Source organism: Podarcis liolepis (assembly GCF_965112155.1).
Source record: "Podarcis liolepis genome assembly, chromosome: 16".
Taxonomy (NCBI): domain Eukaryota; kingdom Metazoa; phylum Chordata; class Lepidosauria; order Squamata; family Lacertidae; genus Podarcis; species Podarcis liolepis.
In genome coordinates this window covers 26,018,641-26,031,816 of record NC_139567.1, presented here as the reverse complement: position 1 = coordinate 26,031,816, position 13,176 = coordinate 26,018,641, and the positions used below count along the sequence as shown (strand labels likewise).

At 42.3% G+C, this 13,176-nt stretch overlaps 1 protein-coding gene across 8 annotated transcripts in view; it reads left to right on the top strand.

Moving 5' to 3' along the window:
• The window catches only part of LOC310695248 (protein CEPU-1), a 798,779-nt gene extending 787,072 nt beyond the window's left edge, over positions 1-11,707 (top strand). For 2 of the 8 annotated variants that reach the window (XM_083479377.1, XM_083479380.1), the window contains 2 exons: positions 4,702-4,731; positions 9,711-11,707. In XM_083479377.1, the coding sequence (XP_083335503.1) occupies positions 4,702-4,731; positions 9,711-9,811 (131 nt within the window). In that variant the 3' untranslated portion in view covers positions 9,812-11,707. Of the gene's footprint in view, positions 1-4,698; positions 4,732-9,710 lie in introns of all 8 variants that reach the window. The other 6 variants (XM_083479376.1, XM_083479379.1, XM_083479382.1 and 3 more) reach the window with 3 other exon arrangements.
• The last annotated feature ends 1,469 nt before the right edge of the window (positions 11,708-13,176 follow it).

Genomic DNA, 13,176 nt, shown 5'->3' with positions numbered 1-13,176 from the left:
ACTGCCATCATCCCTGACTATTAGCCCTGCTGACTGGAACTAATGGGAATTGTAGTAAGTGGGTCTAGTTATATGGGTAGTGCCAGGGATCTGCAACATATGATTCTGAGTGCCCTCACCAAACTACATTTCCCAGGATTCTTTTGAGGAGCCATAAAATGAAAATTAATATAAAACCAATATAGCTTTGCAGAGTAGATGTGTGTCTGCAGCAGGCGCTGGAGAGCCCTCTCCCCACCAGAGCCAAGCGAGGCCAAATCTCCCTGACGCCCGCAGAGAGGAGTGCTGGGTCGTGCTGTGCTGGGGTCACCACTTGCCAGCTTCCCTCTGTCTGCAGCCACTCACCATGGGCCTGGGCTGCTTTGCTGCTTGGCCGGGGTGGGAATCCCTGCAGAACAGGGTGCCTGATTGCACCCCCTCAGAATTTTGCACCAGGGGTCACTATCCCTCCCCATGCTACACCACTGTGTGTATGGAATTAGAATGGGCCCAATCTCTCCTTCATCACTGTTCCATAGTTATGGTGGAGGTTTGCAGAAGCATCCATTGTAGGTGATGGGACCAGATAACTTTTTGGGTCCCTCCCAAATCTCTGATTCTTTGTTGGGATCTGTTCCCCCAGCTCCCCTTAAAAGTGTATGGGTAGGCCAGCCTTGATCAGGGCTCAAAGCCATCCTATATTATGCAGGATCACAAGACAGCTGCTCCCCCACCATGGAATTAATCTCTATATAATTCTGTAGTGTTTAAAGCATGGCATGAATGTCCTTTTTGTCACTGCCTGCCGACTGGGCTGACAAAATGATCAGCCGCTGCCTTATTGATACTCTTGCAGCGAAAACAAAACAAGGCAGTACATTTGGAATCACTGCATAACATGTAACAAGGAAACGGCAGCGTTAATTAATTGATGGCATGGTGGCGGGGGGGGGATGAATTTCAGCAGAAGGAGATGTGGAACTGGCAGAAAGTGGCCCCAAGTTGCACCATCTGGCAGATGAAGAGGAACGATTGTGAGGTGAAAGCATGCCCCAAATCCAGGTGTTTAAATAGGTCTGATGGAAAAAACCAGCTAACAGAATGCTGGCGGGGAAAGAATCCTAGCAAACTTGGCCAGCTCCCCAACCTACCTCCCCATCTTCATTTGGAGAGATATGATCCCAGGAATGGAGCTAACTTTGGTCCCTGGTCCACTGACCTCCATTAGATTTCATCACTGATACTAGGACTTGAATGTGGTTTGTCTCTATCGATCTGCATTTCCTCCCACCTTGCGGAATCAACACTGGTTTGTAGCTGCCACATTCCAAGAAGCAAAACTTATTTATTAACTCATCTGTTCTTTCTTTCTCCCCCCCTATTTCCCCCTTTTTTTCTCTTTCTTTTCTTCTTCCTGCATGGCTTCCTTGTGTGTGTCTTCTCCTCATGCCTCCCTACATTCTGCCATGTAAGTACCACAAGCTTATATACCAGCTCTAGCCAATTTTGCATTTTTCCTATGAAAGGAGTGTTACGGGATGGGGCAACAGGGCACAGGGTGGTCTTTGCAAGGGGTGTGTGTACATTTTTGTTTGTTTGTTTATGCATAGTTTTTAAGAAGATAGATGGGAGTTAATTTTCTGGAGCATTATGGGAATCACTTGGAGGATCCAAAGCAGAAATGGTTGGAAGCTGTAGGCATAAGAGGTTTTGTAACTAATTGGAAAATGACCCAGCTATATTAATGCGATATAAATGATCTAGGGTTAGGTTACCTGAAAGACCACCTTGGCCTTGATACATGAGCTGGATCATTTGCATCATGTGGAGTATGTATGTTCATGGGCACTTGGATGACAATATTTCATCTTTTCAAATAAAAAAAGTTGGCGTTGGCTATGAGCCAAAGGATCGATTTCCTTGTTTAAGTGAACAGTATTTTAACCTTGCCCCCCGCCTCCCCCCCATTTTAACTTTTACATTCTTCTCTTTCGTGTGGTTCATGTGACAATGAACAGGATAACTCCTCCTATGTTTTCTTAGGCACCCCCAGACCAGGTGTTTCTGCACCACCTATTTAGCTCCGCTTGTGTGTGTATTGCACACAGACTGAAGAGTAGTGTACAATTCATAATACAGACTGTGCACTGTCAACCCATATCATGTGTACCATGAGTCATTACTCCTTACAACTGATCTAAAGTCTTCTATAACCTGGATTTGGAGTGAGAACATCCTTAACCAGGAGTGCACAGAGAATGTGTCTGTACTTGTGTCATATTCTACATATTAGTTTAGGTTTCTCTCTTCAGCCGAAAACCACAAGATAAACCTACTTTCCTTTTTAAAGAAAAAGAAAGAAACCTCATGCTGCAAAACTTATATAGCATCTACCCAGATTCTACCGTGAGGCAAACTTTTAAGCCCTTCTGGCTTTGCAAGTTCCTAGACCATCTTATTGTTGTCAGTGACATGAGTTGCTTCTTCAGTTGCCAGATTGAGGAGGCCAGTGGATATTAGAGCTGAGCATATAGAGCTGAGTCTTCTGTCATCTCAATGTGTAAGAAAACATTTCGCCCCATGGAAGCAAGCTGAAAGTATGATGCAGCAGATGCCAGCATTTCCTCCATTGCTCATGGTCCCTGCAAAGCATCTTGTTGCTTCCTACAGCCCACCATGATTGCTTACTTCTCCTAAGTGACATCAGCACAAAGCAATACAAAAGTGGCAGTGTGATCAGTTTTCTTTATAGCAAACCAGCTTCTCAAATCCATCTCTTCAGCACCCATCTATTTGTCCAGATCTCATACTTTGTACTTTTCCATCCTTTAGAGTATGGCTGTTGGTGTCACTGGCTACTAATATGCAAGGTTTGGTTCCTCTGTGTTCCTCTCCCACACCTCCCAATATTAAGCACAATTCTTCACATCTCCACGTTGCATTTTTTTAAAAAGCCCTTTCAAAACATCAGCATTTCAATGCACATTTTGCCTAACACACACCTTTTCCATTCAATTTTGCCTAATATACATATTTTTGCAAGCAATTACCCCAATATAACACATTTTGTTTGTTAACGTTCGTGAATCAGTAGCAGATAGGTAGCCGTGTTGGTCTGCCATAGTCAAAATAAAAAAATTCCTTCCAGTAGCACCTTAAAGACCAACTAAGTTAGTTCTTGGTATGAGCTTTCGTGTGCATGCAGACGAAGAAGTGTGCATGCACACGAAAGCTCATACCAAGAACTAACTTAGTTGGTCTTTAAGGTGCTACTGGAAGGAATTTGTTCGTGAATCAGTGCATTCTCAACTAAACTTTCTTGCAATATATGCATTCTTTTACACATGATGTTGTTGTCGGAGAACTGCATTGCTAAAAAAAAAAATAGAGAAGTGCAGATTTTGAGGGATAGCTGCATATTGGTTGGCATCCTGTTTTAGGAAGTATGCATTAGGTAGATGCACATTCAAATGTGAAATGAATACAATCTTAGGGATACCACTCCTTAGATTTTTCTTCACCTAAAGATGTCCCACAAGGCAGTGGGTATGAATTTTTTTCTCAGGGTTTGTTCCCCATGCCTTTCTCATGAATGAGTATAGCCACAAGGCAGTAGAGGTTTAGGATCAGTTTACCTTCTCCTAGATGGGCTACCTTCTCAGGTTGATGAGCCCCATCTGCCTCTAACCATTTAGAGTATGAGATTAGTAATATTCATCTATTTTACAGGGTTGTTGTAAGGGTTAAGCAAAGGGATCTGTGGGAATCCTCAAACTCATTATAGAAGTGTTATGCGTCATCATCATCAAACCTGCATCATAACACAATGCCCCACTCCAGATACAGAAATCTCGGTCTAATAAACATCATACCTGCAGGCTTCCTCCTCTTCTCTTTCATGCATTGTGATTTTGTTCTTCTGGGGTTTCCTTCTATATCACCCACTTTTTTTGGTTAAAAAATATATTTGGTGCAAATATCAAAATATGCAGATGTTAAAGCAAACACTCCATGTGAAAGGCATGTTTCTGTAAGATAATTTATACTATAGGCACTGTATTTTAACATACAGCTGTTCAAAGTGTTCAAGAGCAAATGACACACAGGTTAATCAGGTGTGGGGATTGCTTTCCATTCTGCCCTGTATTTGTCACATTTGCATCCAACCCAAGGTTTGTGCATTGCAAACACAGATTTGCATAGCACCCCAGGTACACAAGTCAAGCAAGGAACTGTGTTTGACCTCTGCTTCTATCTATCTATCTATCTATCTATCTATCTATCTATCTATCTATCTACTCCATACTGCTCCATAGGCAGCAGTAGCATACTGATAATTTTATTTCATGAGGAAAAATGTAGCTATTTTACTAATCCTTTACAAACGATTTGCAGTTGCACCAAGATCAAAGATGACAATGAGTTTTAAAAGGTCAGAAATCTTCGAGAGACGGTGATTATGAGCCTGGGTTATGAGCAACATGATGAAAATTGCAATGCCTGGAGCATCTTATTTGCCATCTTTTAACCCTCTGTAAACTGTCTGTGACTGGAAAAGCACAAAACCAGCTTAGAGATAAGAAAAGAGAGAGCCTTAGCAGAAGTTTGCAAGAAATCAAAGCAGTGCAAACCGGAAGGTTGAAGGTGTCTCAGAGCAGGGTGGAACACCTCGAGGGCCTTTTGTTTGCTTTATTGATAACTTCTTCTTTAATTTTGTAGAAGAGACAACCACACTTCAGACACCCTGGAAAGGTCAGTAAAACAACAGCAACCCACAAACCTGCTGCTGCTCCCCCAACTTCTGGCCTTGAACCTCAGCCATCCCTCTCCGTCTTTCTCTGTTTCTTCTCCCTTCCCCTGTGGCTAAGCTAACATCAATGGATCGAACGGCCCATCATTGGCCGTGTTGAATCTTTTGTCAGCTTTCGTACCAACCCTCTGCCTCTTTTTGCTGAATACCTGAAGGCTTTCTGCCACCTGCTTTCAAACAATCTGCTTTGTAGCAAGACTTCACCTGTCGCCAGTCATCCTTATTGCAGAATAATACGGCTAGTCCTCATTTCTTTCAGCTTAATTTACAGATCTTCTTTACACAGCTTTTGCTTCCATTGCTGTGTGACCCGCTATCCTTGCTTTGCCACTTCTCCTAATCCCTTTTTCTCCCAAACCCCCAAAACACATTCTATAGATTACTCATCTGTGACCTGAGAAGCATTACAATGGTTTTCCAGTCTACCTTTATTCAGAATCTCAAGCCTGGTTTATACATATATTTTCATCATGCATTGACAGTGATATCAAAACATGGTTTGCTGCATGTGTGAGTGGGCCTGAACAGCTACAGCACCTAAATGCCCTTATCTCCTCACATCACTTTATGCAGTGGTGTCTAGAAGAGAAGAGTCATTTTATACAGTCAGGTACTGGCCTTAAAATGTACAGTAATGAATTTGAAGAGCAGTCAAATAATGTTATTTCCACATGTGCTAAATCCTGATCAAAATGTCCACTGCAGTTTTATTGTCTTAGTTGTAGTTCACAAAGCCAAAGGTATGGAGGTATTTCAGCTGTTCTATGAAGTAGGGTGTGCACTTTTGAGAGGTAGAAGAACTTAATGGAATATCTTTATGTTTCTGACCAAATGACATCTATATCTCCCCCGCTCAGAGTTTCCCTCAGGATGGAACTTTTTCAGCAAGCATTTACACCCGGCATAGACAATGCGGTGTGCTCCAGATATTGCTGGGCTACAACTCCATCATTCCTGACAATTAGCCATGTTGGCCATGTAGTCCAAAACACCCTGAACATTGTCTACTTTTGATTTATACACCAGCTTAGACCTGGCTACTATAAGCTAGCCTTGAAACTTTGCCTACGGATGTTCTCCCTTGAAATTTGGAAGTCCCTAGGGAAAGGGATCCTCATCAGTGTGGAGAAGCCACCAATAACATCCCTCTGCATGCCTTAACACTCCAAAGTTGGCACCTGGATGGAAAACTCAGCAGGGTATTCCAGGCCAATCATTCTCAGATGATTTGTTTCTTTGTTCTCAGATGCCCTCGGCGGATAATTGATGCTTAATAGCTTTTTCCCTAGGATACCACTGGGCCTGTTTGTTGGCCACTTTAGAACATCACATGCCTCCTTAATGAGCGCTAAGGAATTAATGTTGGAGAGAAGCCATTGCCAAGGCCAGGCTGGGCCACTTCGGCTCCTTTGTTGACTCTGCCGTCATTGATGGCTGTTTTGGCAGCAAGAGCTCCATTATCTCCTTCCATGCAGCTCTGTGCTTGGCTCCCTTGAATGCTTGTTATGAAATTTCAAAGGATCCAACTTCGCTTTCAAGAAACTGGTAGCTGAGGCTTTCTAGGGCTTCTGGTCCAGCTCCAGTGTGATAACGCCAGTTGATTTAATGGAGATAGAAAACATTTGTGTTTGGAGGTGTTTAATCATCAGTACAGATTTAATAGTAAGTTACAACGTTGGGATTTATGCTAGGAAAACTATGCTATACCAAGAAACGAGGCAGGTGCAAACAAGCAACAAAGTGTCTTGGGGCATCTTGGGGCATAAGCATTTGTGGACTGTGGTCTCCTTCATCAGATGCATGAAGTGTTACCCTGATCTGAAAGTACATATATACATGGTTGGGAGGATGTTGTTATAAAAAAAGGACAAAGGGAACTCAAATGCAGGAAAAAACAGAAAGTGATAATTTAGTGTTTAACAGTGGCAGCTCATAAAACCATTTTTGAAGACACAGGCATCCTGGCATGGGTAAGCCAATTATTGCATACAATGTGCTCGAAATCCTTTGTCTTGCTTCAATCCAAAAGTCTTGATATAGTCAGCAGGTTTCATGGCACAGTCTCCCTTTGAAATCTGCTGCTCTGGGGTGGCTACTTAAAGGTCATTTGCCGAAAAGCAGAGCAATGAAGAAATGGAAACAGGAGGCAGTCATGTAAAAACCACACCGTGTGTGGCGGACATCTGACCAGTACCAAAGGCACATTGGGGCACATTTAAAGAAGGTGGTCTTCACAAGAGATTGAAAGGTTAACAAGGAAGGGGCCAGATATACCAAGGGCTGTCACCAGAGACACATCAGACAGTGATGGGATTTAGAACAGGGCCTCCCTGGAGATGCTCAGCAGACAAACAGGATTATGTGGGAGCAGACGGTTCTTTGAATGAATATGAATGAATTCAAACATATGAATCACATGTTCGGAAGCACACATCAAGAGGCTCCGGACCTCTGAGTGTTCAGTTTCACCTTACATAGCATGTTGTGACGGGATTTAAAATGTCTCATAGTACATAAAAGAGGTTGAAGTAATCTTTGCAAGACTGACAAGGGAAGAAGCATTTGACTCAACAGAACTGAGCAACATGTTGACAGATGTGCTTACAAGAGAGTAACAGTGGGATGATTGGGCAGACTTTCTTTTCATCCTGGGTCTCTCCACCCATAGTATTATTTTTGTGTGGTTTGGCCATTAGTTTTTCAGTGTATGATGCTCCAAGGGTTCACGATGCCATGAAAATTTGATCTTATTCCTTGGCGGGTTGTACCTCAGTGATGCTTCAGCGCATGCTATGCATGCAAAAGGTCCCATGTTTGATATATGGCTTCTCCAGATAGGGCTGGGTGACCTCCCACCAAAATCTTGGACATCTGCTGCCAGTCAATGTCTCAATGATACTGAGCCAAATGGATTGATTGCCTGGCTCAGTATAAGCCAGCTTCCTTCATATGTTCCTTAAGGGTTTCTAACTGCTTATTTGTAAGCTGGAGCACTCTGATTTTTCACAATGAAAAGTAAAGGACTGATAGTATACAGAATATGTTACTTGTGCTATGGCAGGTCTAATGATATGGGGACTTCAGAGCAAGCAGGAATGAACCTCAGCCTGCATTACTCGCATTAGTGTTGAAACTCTAAATAACTTAGGACTCAAATATATGAAAGGCCATCCCCATCTCTTCCGCTTTCTTCGTGTGTTAAGATCTGCTAAGGGGAAATCTCTTGGCAGTTCCACCACAGAGAATAGCAGGCCGGTAGAGATATTTCCATGGAGCAGACTCTAAATTGTGGAACTCCCTCCCCAACAAGGTGTGTCAGTCACCTTCACTGTGCAGCTTTCACCAATGGCTCGTCTACATTTCCATTTGCCCTTCCACTTTCCCCCAGGAAAACCCACAGTTTCATGCTGAGTCAGAACGAAAGACAATTGGGTTTTCTATGGATTGCTGTTTGTTCTGATTCAGCGCTAAATAACAGGTTTTCTGGGAGAAAGCAGCAGGGCAAAGGCAAAACTGCTCAGCCCTGTGCCTAGAAAAGACAGGACAGGCAGAAAACCACAGACCCCTCTGTTCTAGGCACAAGAAAAGCAGTGATGTGGCTGAGCTTTGAAGCTCCCCCTATTTCCTTTGGCTTTTTCGTTTTGGGGGATGCATCTCCTTTGCTGAATTTGTGGTGTTTGGTTCACTCTGGAATGATTTTGGGTATGGTATTTTCATTGTGTGTGTGTATATTCTTTAAATAATTGCATATCCACTTGTTGTAACCCTCTTTGGGACATTATGGTGAAAGGTGGGTAAGAAATCCTATAATTAATAAGCTTTGGTTCAGGAGTTATGACTTGGGTGTTGTGAAGACTGGCTCATCAGCTATGGTTGCTGATGAAGAAAGGGGACAGTCTCTGGAAAATGCCATTGCACCCAAAGCAGTTGATGATGATGAGGATGAGGATGATGATGATATCACCATCTTGCCTTTTCTCCAGGCTGGAACTGAAGGCAGCTTACACAGATTAAAATGAAATAGGTAAAACACAGAAAGCTAAAAACATTTAAAAGATAATTGTTAGAATGTAACACAACTCTAATTAAATTAAGGTAAAGGTAAAGGGACCCCTGACCATTAGGTCCAGTTGTGACCGACTCTGGGGTTGCGGCGCTCATCTCACTTTATTGGCCGAGGGAGCCGGCGTACAGCTTCCAGCTCATGTGGCCAGCATGACTAGGCTGCTTCTGGCAAACCAGAGCAGTGCACGGAAATGCCATTTACTTTCCCGCCGGAGCAGTAAGCAGTACCTATTTATCTACTTGCACTTTGATGTGCTTTCGAACTGCTAGGTTGGCAGGAGCAGGGACCGAGCAACGGGAGCTCACCCCGTCACAGGGATTCGAACTGCCAACCTTCTGATCGGCAAGTCCTAGACTCTGTGGTTTAACCCACAGCGCCACCTGTGTCCCTTAGCGCCACCTGTGTCCCTTCTAAGTAAATTAAAGCAACATAAAAAAATAAATCTATTAAGGTACAGAAAATAAAAACAGCACAGCACTATTAAAGTCCTTTCCTTAAAAAAAAAAAAGACAATTAGTTCCCAGAAATCTGTCAGAATAAAACAGTCTTCACCTGTGAATGAAAAGACAACAAGGAGGGAGCCAGCTAATCTAGGAAGGGAGTTCCAAAGTCTGTGAACAGCCACTGAGATGGCACTCTCCCACATCCCCACCAAGCTTTTGTCCTTGTTTTCTTGTTGTGCTCCTACATAATAAATAAATAAATTTGACTAGGGTAGACAGGGGTTAGTTTGGAACCAGCCGTGGCAATAACCATAGTTTCGCCATAGCTGATAACAGCCTCTGGCCTGTTTGCTTCTTCATTCCATTGCTTATTATTCCATTCGCTGACATGGTGCCTCCTGTCTTTCCACAGGCCCTGGAGCAGTGCATGATGGGAACAGTGGCGGATCAAGAAGAGTTGGCTGCATCTGGCTGCTCCCCTTCCTTCTGTTGCAACTGCTGCCCAAGTTTTGACCCTGTCAACCATGGCGATAAGATGATGACGGAGAAGAAGAAGATAGATAAAGAAGATGAAGAGAAGAAGAATATTACAATTTTTAAAAAATAATCATAATAGTAAGAGTATATTATGAGGAAATATTGGGGAGAGAGAAAGGGAATCTGAAAAAAAGAAGAAGAGTCCAAATTGTTCTGCTGATGTTCAACACAACTGAGTGTTTTGTTTTCTTTCTTTTGGGCTTTATTTTTCTCATCCACTCCCTCCCTCACCATGGACAAGGAATGCAGCTGTTGGGGACCAACCAGTGCATTTGGCTGAGTGACCATTGATCCCCATCTGCCCATCCCCACACTAGCAAGGCAGCTGACTCAGTTTTTTCTTTTCTCTGAAATCTGCCCAACTCTGGAGGATTATGGTGTCGACTACCCTGTGCACAAAATACGTCACAGTCCCCCCCCCCCAACCCCACATACACCTCTGGTCCCCTTCCCTCCTCTTCATGGACTGCGCTGTCAGTTTGCTTCTTTGATTGCAAACTATGATGAAACGATGACAGGACCACAACCACTCTGATAAAGCAACAGCCACCACAAGCAGCTTCAAGGAAAAGGGAAAACACGATGATGACCCAAAATCACATGATTGTTAAGACATTGATTCATTGTACTACATGGATGTCATGGATAATAAGGGATTCTGAGTCATTATTAATTTTATTAATTATATTTTCTGATATGAGCCTAGAACTGTTAGTTCATAAAAACACACACACAAAAATACAAAAAAAGAGAGGAAAAATGGGGTGGGGGAGAGAGAAAAGTAAGTTTATTATTAAGAACAAATTGGCTAATGGGATTCTTAACTGGCTTACAAGGAGGTGGAATGTCAATGTCTCTGGCAGTTTATCAGATGGGTCTGGATGCAATTTGACCCGTCCAGCAGAAGCAAGAGAAAGAGAGAGAGAGAGAGAGAGAGGACAAGCAAGTAATGCCTCCACCAGCATTATCGAGTTTTCATTCATTATTCTGGTGTTCAACTCAAGAAGGTTTTCCACTGTCTTCATACTGTTTGGAAGTACAAAGGTTGATGCTCACTGTATCTTGAGTTAGATGGATATGCTTATTCTTTTTATGAGCTATATATATATATATAGTATATATAAATATACATACATATATATATAAATATTATAATAATTATTATTTTGTTAGCATCCTAGTACATTATTTCTCAGCCAGGTCCTTCTGCCGACATTACTGCATGCTGTATATGAAGTTAGCTGTGTATTGGTCTTTTCAGACACAAGGATAGAGTTTTATTGGTAACTGTGTAATTAATTCCTGCTTTTTCTTTTGTTTTTCTTTCTTTTTCTTTTTCTTTCCTTTTTTGGCCTTTCCGTGGGTTATTTACATGTTGAAGACATTTATATAAAAAAAAAGAAAAGAAAAAAGAAAAGAAAGAATGGAAAAAAACACATAACAATTCTGCAGCGTCTCTTTCCATATTTGGATTTCTATAAATGGGGGAAACAGTGGTAATTAAAACCAACACACAACCTTTATTTTCCCTGTGCTACACAGCTTTGGATAGGAACACAACAAGGACACAGAGAAAAATAAAAATAAATGACGTTTCAGTGAATAGTACATCTTTTTAAAAAGAACCCTCCAACACACACATATGCACATACCCCATGTCTACTAGAGAAATTGACTCACGTCAGTTTTGTTCTCTCTTTTCCTTTTCAATGGATAGAACTGGAGAGTTGCACCTTGATGACAGACGGTTTTTGGGGATAGCTCAGTAGATGGAGACCTCCTTTGTCCTTGATTTATTTGGAGGTCAAAACTGGAGGTTGTATCTGACTTTACATTAAAAAGAAAAAAGAATATGTTCCATGTTCCTCTTCAGACTGATTGTGATACCTCATTATTAAGCTGGTTGTGGAAGAGATGTGCATATATAGCTAATGCAGCAAAACAAATCATCAATAAAATGTTGAACTTAAACTCTGATATAGGACAGATCTTGAAGGGCAGGGTGCAATGCCAGTTTAGCAGGGTGGTGGGGTAGGAGACCACAACAGAATTAGCTGCTCCTGCTGTGTGCAGGTCTCGGTAAGAGTTCCTAGTTGGGTCTTTTTGCCCAGTGTCCATTAACTTGATGGTAGATAAAGAATGCATTGAAAAGGATATGTTGATGCAATGTGGCAGGAATGAGGGGAACCGAATATCTGAATCCAGCTGGGCTGAACATAAATGGATATGATCATCAACTTGGGTTAGTGTTACTTTAATATTCAACAGTATATTTGTGTGTGTGTGTGTTGGTGTGTTGGTGTCATGAAATGGTCCCACAAAAATGAGAATCACGCTGCAGGTGACATGACATATCTTATTGAACTAGCAAGCCCAATGTTGTTTTCCTGCTTTCTTGACTCCTGTGGATCCTTAATCCCTCTTTCCCTTGTTGTTCATGATTTCCTTGCTTGCACTGGCTGCATGGTGGGAATCTCATGCCCCTTGGCTCCTGCCTACCACCCTCCCCTTGAATATTTGCCCTCTGTTTCCTCTAGCCTTACTCCTCATTCATCTATCATTGGGCTGATCTTCCAGCTTCCTGAGCTAGAAGGTTAACCTAGACCTTTTCATATTGGATTTCTCTTCACCTTTGGCCTCAACATGGATGTTGTACATGCAATGGCTATGCCCATATCAGTTAGTTATCAGAAACTCTGGACCAGCATTCCCTAACCAAGTACACGGTGAGTCCTTTAAAAGAGGCCCCATGGATACAGAGTGCACATGTTACACAGGGCCTCTTTTAAAAGACTCACCCTGTACTATCCTCCAGATGTTCCAAATGACATTAACCATCATCCCTGGCCATCATAGTGAATAGTCAAGGAAGATGAGAGTTGTAGTCCACAACCTCTGAGGAATAACATGCAGAGGGAGGCATTTCTAAGCCTTCTTTCTTTCCCTTTCCCTTTCCCTTTTTCTTTCTTGTTCAGGGTTCTGATGGAGAAAGCGAGCAAGCATTTTAAGATCACAAAGTCTTCCTTCTTACAAGAGGCCTGCAAGTCTGATACATCACATTCTCCTTCACAAGACTATCTTGGTCCAGCGAGAGGCAACATCCTGTCTACTAGTTAGCTTCTGTAACCTTTGCAGCCTTATACATACATACATACATACATACATACATACATACATACATACATACATACACTGTACTTCATCAAAAGATATCAGAGCAGTTCCATCTGGACAGCTAAATGATTGTAATTCTGCCCCCTTATTTGCTGGCCTGGATTAGACTATGACCTACAAATCTGGACACAGCCCACCAGCCTGCCCTATTTGTTCACCCACCACAG